The sequence below is a fragment of the Orbicella faveolata genome, unplaced genomic scaffold, assembly GCF_042242905.1.
Source record: "Orbicella faveolata isolate gen_17 unplaced genomic scaffold, um_ofav_v1 contig_15, whole genome shotgun sequence".
Taxonomy (NCBI): Eukaryota; Metazoa; Cnidaria; class Anthozoa; order Scleractinia; family Merulinidae; genus Orbicella; species Orbicella faveolata.
The window spans coordinates 5,912,501-5,922,500 of NW_028301542.1; the positions used below are offsets into that span (position 1 = coordinate 5,912,501).

Consider the following 10,000-nt stretch of genomic DNA (forward strand, 5'->3'; position numbering starts at 1 on the left):
CCACAGTCTGGGACATACTTTAAGAAATGGAAATGATAATTTTCTTGTAATAAAATTCTTGTTGAATATTTATATACTAGGTGGTTCTTGTAACGCCTTCCATGGCCAATGAGAAGGAATCAAGATCAGATGAAAAGATTCTTCACAAGACGTACCAAGTACCATTTGACCCTAATGTCATTGAGGAATTTGTAGTAAAAACGGCAATTGAAGAGGGAATTTTGAGGTTATTTATCAACCTGTATGAGCTGCAAAGCGATATATGTGAACACTTGTTAAATAACACAGAACTACTTCAATCTCTGAGGAACTTTGACTTGATAGTAAATGAAGCTGCTTCTCCATGTGCTGTGTTAGTTGCCGATCTTCTTGGTATTCCTTGGGTAGTAATATTGCCACTTTCTCCAAACTTTCCATCAGCTCCATTTTTCCAGATACCACTTCCTGTGTCATATGTTCCATTACACATGACTGACTTAACTGGTAAAATGTCCTTTACAGATCGTCTTATGAATCTTGGAGCGTATGTCTTTTCTTATTTGGGAACTTATGCTTTGTTAGCAATATATTTGAGCCCCCTCAAGAGCAAGTACAACATTATGCCTGAGAGAAGCTACTATGAAGCTCTTGGAAATTTTGAACTGTTGATCATTGAAGCAGATTTTACACTTGAGTATCCACAACCACTTCTGCCAGGTTTGCGTCATGTTTTGTTTTGTTCTAGAAAAATATTGTTCATGGCAATACATTCAATATCTCTTTTATTCAAATCGTAAATAGAGTAAAATATATAGTGCAGACATTGAAATGTACCTGAAGTCCATTCCTTGGGTATTTATTTGCTTTCTGTACCTGTCACCATTTTGAGTGGCGGGGAGCCCCAGGGTGGGGTGGGGGGGGGGGGGCAGGGGAATTTTCCCATATATATGGGCTATATAGGTACATGCACGGGATAGGGTGGGGTTTTTGACAATATAAATTGGATATCATTTCGGTAGCAAGTAAATTTTGCCCTTGGGCAAGTGAAATTAGCCTCAGAACTCTTGTGACTGTGAATGAAGATGTCAGCTTGCTACATGAACATTTCCAGTCAGAAGCTATTTCAAGTAAGATTAGTTAACCATTGAGTTGAAAGCATGGATTAGTTAGGAATCCGAGCATACTTTGTTCATGTTTGTCCTCTGATTGCCATACTGCCTGCCACATCAGCATGTAATATTTTAGTGGGGGTAAGTGAAAACTGAAATTTACTAGTCCACTGGGCCAGTAGATTTCAAATTTTTTCCCATCCCTGGTATTGTGTTGCCAGTATGATCCTAATTAGATAGGGTACCTGAATTGTATCAGCTAATGTTGCAGTGCGTAAAAAATGAGTCCAGCTCAATACAAAAAGCTCTTTTAAAACTAAAGTAATCCGTTAACCTCCATTGTTGAAGGAGCAAAATAAAACTGACCCATTTGTGCTATTCTTAGTTTTTGTTTTCCTCTTGAATAGGGTGTCATTTTTGGTTTTTGCCTCATTACTACTAGGGTATCAATTTTCATTTGCTTCATCCTTAAATTAAGGGTCAGGGCTTGAGACCCTTTACGACACACACCTATCCAAAATTTATGGGAGTACCTCCTCCCCCCCTGGGAGTACAGCATAACAATCACTAGTTAATCTAGCTACCCATTCCTTGCCCAACATCATATACTCCCTTATGAATGGTAAGTATAGCATCTCTCTGTAACTGTAAGTAAATATGACATAGTTCAGTAACTCTCACTCCATGTATCTTGTGTCCACACAAGGTACAGTTGAATCTAAATTTTCACAAAGCTTCTCCATTATGTTAACATGGGTGTATTTGATTTGCAGGTCATGTTATGGTTGGTCCCATTACTGCACAGTCTAAACCCAGCCCACTGCCCCCTGATTTAGTAGATTTTATCAACAGTGCAGGAGGGAATGGATTCATTATTGCTTCTTTTGGGTCTTATGCACAAACAGTTATTTCCAAGGCAAAGATTGACATCTTGGCCTCAGCTTTCGGAAAGTTGAAGCAGAAAGTAGTATGGAAGCTCAAAGGTAACTAGTTAACACTGTGATTTGCTTGCGAAGGCTATATTTTGTTTATATAATTATAGACATCATTTTGTTAAGAAAATCTCCTTTTCTCGTTTTGTGTAAAGGCTACATCCCTTCAGTTCTCAATGCCAATATCAAAGTAGTGTCATGGTTACCTCAGAATGATCTGTTGGCTCACAAGGACATCAAGGCTTTTGTGTCCCATGTGGGACACCACAGTCTCTATGAGTCAGCGTACCATGGTGTCCCTGTGGTGGCTATTCCCTTATTTGGAGATCAGCCTTCTAACGCTAAGAAAGCAGAGTATTTTGGACTTGGAATAGCTGTGGATCACCAAACTGTGAATGCCCAGCAACTGATAGAGGCAATAGAGAGTGTTGTCAATGAACCAAGGTATTGATAGCTTTAGTTTAAGCTTTAAGCGTATAACTATCAAGTTTCGGAGATTTCCCTGCTAACGCCTGCAGCTCACAAGGATGCTCTTAAAACATTTGAGTGTCCCTAACTTCTCACAGTGGAATCATTTTCAAATATTTTAAAGTTACTGTATAATTTTTCAATGTAATAACTTAAACCAAATGCAAATAGCTGGTCAAACTGTTCTGTTCAAACCTCATTTCTAGATTTAAAACCAAAGCCATGCACATTTCTCAGCTGATGAGAGACAGTCGAAGGACCCCGTTGGAGAAAACTGGTGACTGGATAGAGTATGTACTCAGACATGGTGGAGCCCGGCACCTCAGAGCTCAAGTGTTTAACACGCCTTGGTATCAGTACTACTTACTTGACGTCATGGCTCTGCTTGTTGCTTTGGTGACATTGGTTGTCATGGTGATAAGATTGGCATGTAGATGCATATATCGAGTCTGCTGTCGACAGAGCAACAACAAAACTAAGAAGGAGTGAACTGTTTTTAGTTCAAAATTTTTAGAAAATGTATGACTCATTCATTTGTGTCATATCATTTCAGCCATCTTAAGCATTTTTGTCTTCAAGTTGCTGAGTGAAATTTTTGAAAATTGAGCAACTGAACTGAGCAACTGCAGCTTACCATGTGAAAATGTCGGGGATGCTTGTCATCTCGCTTAGGGGCATAAATTAGGGATTCTGGTCTCACGTATGGTGATTGGGACAAAAGCCACTAGCCCTCAAGGTGATTCATCTTCACCCAGATTGGTATCCTTTATGCGTTTAATTCAATTTCTCCAACGATCATCCACAAACTTTTCACATAGGAGTTCCTCCAAACCATCAGGCTTTTTTTGCTCTAGCTATTTAGCTTTTGTTGTTGCTGCAGTGATATTGGTGTCATGGTGATACGATTGACATTTAGATGTTTGTGACGTGTGTGTTGCTGACAGAATACCGAGTAACAACAAAACTAAGATCGATGGAGTGAGCTATTTTAAGTTGAATTATTTGTTATTTAGGACTGTAGACCTCATTACCTTGTTATTCATAAACCACGATGTAATCAGCAGAATCAGGGAAAACAAAACCGGAGCTAATAGTTTATTCAAACTAAAGTTTCGATGTATGTAGTAGATATATGTATAAAATTTTAGATTAGATAGATTTTTTCCATTTTTCTGTCCTTGATAAGCTCTGCTATAAAGCTTAATACTTTGGAAGCCAGCTTTACAGTCAGCTCGTTAATACGGTCACCTTGTTATTACAGCCACTTCTTTTGTCCCGGCGAAACGCCCATATATTTTCTTATAAGAAAACCCCATTTTTAGTGCGGCCACCCCGTCAATACGGCCAACAGCCACATTCTGAAATCCTAACCTGTATAATATTTTCTAATTATACCCCGTTTACACGGCCACTTAAATCAGTTATGATCATCATTCCATTGTCAAAGGATGGTCACTTTCTATTTCATCTTCAGACAACTGTGAAGACAGTTTTGCATTTCTGGCAGAAGGGACGTCGGCCATTACTTTGGAAATAATGTCTGTCAAAATATTTGCTTTGTAAACATTAGCACACACGTCAGCAGCGTACACCCATGGGCAAATAGTAGACGTTGAATTAACCAATTAGAGCGCATGCTTTGCTTGAGTTGTGAGTTTAATAAACGATTTATCTTTATCTTTATCTCTTTATCTAGTTATGTTATAAACTGTGTATAGTGATTGATGTTTCAATTTTTAAACAATTATTGGATGAGGTTTTTGTGATATCCAGAATAATCAAGGTCGAGGTAGGGGTTACCAGCCGAAGCCGAAGGATGAGACTGATAACCCTTACTGAGACCTTGATTATTCTGGATATCACAAAACCCAATCTAATAAGTGTTTTATTATACATTGAATGAAAAAAATGGAAGTCACGTTTTAGCTTCTTCACTGGCGGCAAGCAACACAAAGCGAAAAAACTTGACATGATTACCCATTACCTTGAGTGTCCTTGACATGATTATTGTATAATCTGCAGAGATGACGTCACAGGCGCTGATTTCGAAAATTCACTGTACGCTTTCCGCCAATCAGAAAAGAGATAGTGAGTTCAATGTGTAATAATAAGAATTATCTGTACAATGTATTCCGGATGCTTATCATAGAGAGCATGCAGTTGTTAAGAGGTGCAATTGTGATATATCTGTTTTAAGGCGTTACTCAATTTGGACCAGTCATGATATTTGACCCTATTCATTCTGGTTATCTAACTGGAATAGCAGAGCCATACCACCTATTAGAACAACGTGGTGGTCCGTCTTTCCGTCCCAAGTTCAGGATGCATGAGTTCGGCCATTTTGCCAACGACGAGGCGATGGATTATGCGGACATTTCAGTGCGATCTAAACAAAGAGATGGTAAGAAAGGGCGCGAAAATTTGCCGCGCGATTACTCGATTTAAATCAGGGCACAGAAAAGTCGCCTTTTTGAGCCCTGAAAAATACCACTTAAAACGGAATAGACTTGATTACCAGCCGCTGTTCAGGAAAGGAGCCCGCACCAGTTGACCGGACTCGAGAGACCTGCGGGAATTGAACCTGAAAATAGAGTGTTTCTTATATCATTATTTCTTCGAGTGCACCCTTAAAGATACTTTGACAGTTTAAAATGGCGGCGTTTCGTCATCAACACCCTATGTGAGACCAGAATCCTTGATTTATACTCCTAAGCGATACCACAACCATCCCCGACCTTTTCATACGGAAGTCCCATCCCAGGAGGTTAAGTAACGCTTGATTTAAAGAATGACCAAATCAAACAATCAAATCTTGTGTTCCTCGTCATTTCTTAGGAAGTTGTCGTTACTTTTTCACGTAAATAACAAACCCAGACTTTATAATGAATTGCCTCTCACAGCCAACGTGTTTTCCAGTTAAAACAGCACAAGCCGTTCTGAATTCACTCAGATATAACGGAAAGTGAAATCAATTCCAACTGATGAGCCTTCTACTTCGGTGCAGATATCTAACGAGACAAACTGACCTTGAAATACATCACTTTTAGCTCGTAGAGATAAACGATCTGGTAAAATAAAACCGGAGGCTTTTAAATTTGTATTGCACAGTGTACAAGGAAAAGCTCCGAAACACCCCTGAATGAATCCCTCTGTAATGAAGGTCTCCTGAAAGGGGCTGGGGGCAGGGGGGGGGGGTACAGTGTTCCCTTGATCTTTGAAAAGTTTACTCTTTCCCCCTTGTTCCCTATTAATAAATTCTATGGCTTCCTAACTTTTTCTGTTAAAGTTCCCTTAAGAGTGAGATATCTGTTGTTCCCTCGAATTAATCCCCGAAATATTCCTTGTTCCCTTGAAATAAATGATCATGCTCCCTCGTTCCTCAAAACCCCTGGGAGGCCCTCCTCCTAAATTAATGGTTCTGTAATCACAGCTATTTGGGGGATTTCTTAGCTGCTTCCTTTGAAGATCTTTTTAAGATGCTTTTTTTCTTGTTTTTCAGCACTACAAGAAATCTATTATTGATTCATTTGACCAGCATCCCGATGCTAACTTCTTATTACTTCTGGAGGAAGATCTCGATGTGTCCGTAGATATTCTCAGCTACTTCAAACAGCTTTTGCCGGTCTATGAAAACGACGAAAGTGTCTACTGTATATCAGCTTGGAACGATCATGAAACCGGTTTGACTGGATCTTAAACCTGCTTGTACAGTCGTCTTTTTTTCATGCTTAGTGTCGCTCGGCGCTCAAGGGACGAATGAGACTGGACCCGACAAATCCATAGTGATGACGTAACTTTACTTTACCTCCGCGTCAAAGTCAATAAATAGGTCCGCAGTGCGTACACGTCATTATCTTTTGAAGTGGTAAAACTATGCTATTGTACGTAACATAGTTTACGCGACCATAGTGTGAGTAATTGTTATACAATAGGCCGACGAGGCGTACATGTGGCTACTGCGCCTTTGTAACCATCATGAGGATTTCCCCGTTCAGTTGCTGAAGGAAGTAATTAAAAGGCCAGAGACGATGTCACAATAAATGACCAGGCAGTTTGACCTGCTAATTCAATATAGAGGATTCAGTGATCTGTTGTTAATCCTGGACCTGTACTTATTTGCACTTCAGGGTTATGATCATGTCTGTAATGACCCCGCCATGATGTACAGAGTAGACACTATGCCAGGTTTAGGATGGTAAGTACGCATGCGCGTCCATCAGCTTTCATCAGTTGTAACCTTATCTTCATTAGAGTCCGATTCTAGCAAGTGTTTATTGCATGGTGGCGTAAGGGGGACAATAGATGGGATCCTAGTCCATCACAGAAGGTCTCCCAGCGTTTTCACAAGTTGTTCCAAAAAATGTCCGCTACTCATTTATTTGAGGCACTGCTTGTCAGAGTGAAATTTTTGTTATTCATAGCGGGTGACACGTAAAACTTAGGTTATTACAAATTCATTATACCTGTTAGGGGCGGATCTAAGTTACATGGTGGCTAATTTCCGAAACAACAAGTGCCTAGGGCGCAAGCTTCTAGAGGGATCCGGGGTGATTCTCCCTCAGGAAATGTTTTAGATTTTAACTCCCTTAAGTCCCCTTTAGTTCCTGGGTTTCTGAGATATTCTGAAAAATCTGAGAGATTTCCGTGACACGGTGGAAACCGGTACGGATAATTAAGCCAGAAAGCCGTAGCAAAATCTTAAACCTTATGATTACAGAGCTTTTTTATTCATATATCCTTAATATAAACAGAGGTTCCCTTCATAAAAGAAGTTTCAGGAGTATACACCTCTCTGTTGGTAGATACAGGTTAACTAAAAATGGTTTTGCGGACCCGAAAGGTTTCCAGAGCTTTCGAGAAACGGGGTCCCTAGCCTGCAAATAATTTATTGTCTGAATTCTTTCAGGGTGTTGAGTCGCAAGCTGTTTAAAAATGAACTAGAGGCGAAATGGCCGAAACCAGATGAATTTATTGACTGGGACATGTGGATGAGAGCTTCATTCAACAGAAAGGGTCGCGAATGTATTATACCGGATATCTCTCGTACTTATCACTTTGGAGGCAAGGGGCTCAATGTTGGTGGTCTTATGCAAGCCCTCTACTTTGAGAAACACACCCTTAACACAGAACCACACGTTAAACTGGACGTGGAAAAGATGTACAAAGACAACTACGAGAAGGAAATCGAAAACCTTCTTAGGTGAGTCGAGAGGTACTGGAAAACAGAGTAGCGCACTAGATTGTCTGGGATTGTTTTAGTAGTATCTAAGTTGGCCTATGATGGGTTAGTGGTAGACCATGTGACTTTTGGGGTGTGTGGGTGACTTGGCCGGTAGAGGTACATTTTTTTTCAACCCTTTTACGCACTAGAAAACATTTTTTCGGGACGTGTGATTGCATGTGTTTTTCTTTCCAGCAGTGGTCTTGTGCATCAGTTGTTTTTTTGGTACAAGAATGCTTGGAAGCTATTAAATTCCAAAAACACTCATCAAAATAAATAAAAACCCACTCAAAAAAAACCCCAGGGATTTTAGCAGAATAATATGTGAATCTGGATTACAGCCTTATATGCGAAAGGAACTTCTTCCTCACTGAGTGCGAGGGTCGTACTAGGGAATAAAATATTGGCCCGAGGTCCTTTGTGTACTGACCGAGCGCAACGAGGCTCGTTCAAAAAATATCCAGGACCAATATTCCTCAGTACGGATCGAGCAAACTGGGTTGGTAAGTAGTATATTATTAAGCACTTGGGCCATGCTTGTTTTTTAAATTTGCCGGCGGGCTTTCGAAAACAAGAAATACACGGATTATGACCGTTTCCACGGAAACAGTCCGTCTGGTAGAATCCCGATCAGGAACGAACCAATCAGAAGGCTCAGATTTATCCCGAGACTACCTTTCCGTACAATCAAAGTCGATAAGCTCATACATTTTCTTCAATATAGTAAATATTTTCCGTGCCACAGTAATGATTGTTATATACCTGTGTTCTCTTTAATAGCAAAGCCACGATATTGGATGTCTCTCAGATCTCTTGCTTAAAGATAAAAGACTTAATTCCCGACACGCAGGATGGATTGTTCGTGTTCTATATTAGAATGGATGGGATTGCTGATTTCATTACTTGGAATCACTTAGCAACCTGCCTGCGCATGTGGGATTTGGATGCCAGGGGATTCCACAACGGCATGTGGAGATTTTGGCTCAAGAAAAATCACGTGATAGTAGTAGGGTGTCCGGCATCAAAGTACTGCACTCACAAACCAGAGAATTTACAACCTCTTTATATTCCAGAGACGGTTAAAAGACCAATGGACGACGAATGAGTCCCGACCTTGGTTTTTAGTTTTACTTTAATTTGGGTTCAATGTCTTTCAGAATAAATGCAAAGAAAATCTAAGAGATCAATGAAATCTCCACGCGAGAAAACAATGTGAAATTCCAAGCTAGAAGGCGGCCTTCCCCTTTGGAAACAGTATCTTAGGAAATTTGAAAAACAACGAAAAATTCCCTCTTGTAGTAAACGTACGTAAACCGAATGCAAGCCTACGAACAAAAAAATATACATTTTTTTTCCTCCTGTAGAGATTGTTCCGTATTTTGTCGTTGAAGTATTTTCACTGAAATTTGATGACAGTGCAAGTCGAGTGTTTTACCAACAACCGCGAAAAACAATAGTAAACTTGGCAGACAACTGACTACGTCATTCTACTTACGTAACTTCACGTGCGACAGAGACACACATAAATGCGGCTTGTCACAGCTACCTGGCGGTCGCTTAGTAGACTCTGCCAACACACACAGACCAGCTATGAGATAATGGCAAAACTGATCGTGAATGGAAAGCGAGGAAAACATTTGTTGCAGATTCCTATTCAGGCAAAAGGTCGCTGTAGCAGTGCATCCGACATCCCTGAGGATTCACCAAAAGATACAACACCTCAGATTCCCCAACGACCATGGAGCGAATCTGATCTGATAGAGGCGAACGCACAGAGTAAGGCTACATTGAGTCGCCGAGGTCATTTCCAAACGTTATGCAACTTGAACGAGCGCTTCAACGACTTTGGCAGTACCCGGAGGCTGACGGAACAAGCCAAGGATTTGTCCGAGGAAGAAATACGTTCCCAGGGGATAGACGTCTTCAAACCACTGGATTCCTATGAAATCTTGTTCGGCAAAATGAAGATTACTAACAACGAAACTTCAAGTGAGCATTGTGACGGACAGTAACTATCACCTCATAGAAATCGTGAGCGAATAATAATGTTTGTGTTAGTAGAATTCTGGCTAAAATGTCCTTTTAATGATAATTTCCAATTATTTCTCCACGTTGTATTAAATTTCAAACCTTCGAAAAGTCGCGCAGAGTGACTTGAAATTATTGCAGTATACGCGCGCATCAGTTTTTCAATAATTTTGATATTTTAACGTCAACAAGCCGTAAATGCCCTTTTTCAATCTTCTCAGGAAATTAATTATCCATTTGTTTCTAAAATTTATTCTGAAACT

General features: G+C 40.1%; 2 protein-coding genes across 2 annotated transcripts in view; both read left to right on the plus strand.

Annotated features, from left to right (window-relative positions):
- Positions 1–4,171, plus strand: part of LOC110060116 (UDP-glucuronosyltransferase 2A2-like) — a 7,169-nt gene extending 2,998 nt beyond the window's left edge. Inside the window, exons 2-5 of the mRNA XM_089288138.1 lie at positions 81–696; positions 1,862–2,071; positions 2,176–2,464; positions 2,695–4,171. Of these exons, the coding sequence (XP_089144264.1) occupies positions 81–696; positions 1,862–2,071; positions 2,176–2,464; positions 2,695–2,977 (1,398 nt within the window). The 3' untranslated portion in view covers positions 2,978–4,171. The remainder of the gene's footprint in view (positions 1–80; positions 697–1,861; positions 2,072–2,175; positions 2,465–2,694) is intronic.
- A 2,384-nt stretch (positions 4,172–6,555) lies between these two features.
- LOC149113254 (protein O-linked-mannose beta-1,2-N-acetylglucosaminyltransferase 1-like) overlaps positions 6,556–10,000 on the plus strand; it is a 3,702-nt gene continuing 257 nt past the window's right edge. The window contains exons 1-3 of the mRNA XM_089288142.1: positions 6,556–6,683; positions 7,395–7,688; positions 8,490–10,000. The exon at positions 8,490–10,000 is cut by the window's right edge and continues 257 nt beyond it. Coding sequence (XP_089144268.1) covers positions 6,646–6,683; positions 7,395–7,688; positions 8,490–8,814 — 657 coding nt within the window. The 5' untranslated portion in view covers positions 6,556–6,645 and the 3' untranslated portion in view covers positions 8,815–10,000. The remainder of the gene's footprint in view (positions 6,684–7,394; positions 7,689–8,489) is intronic.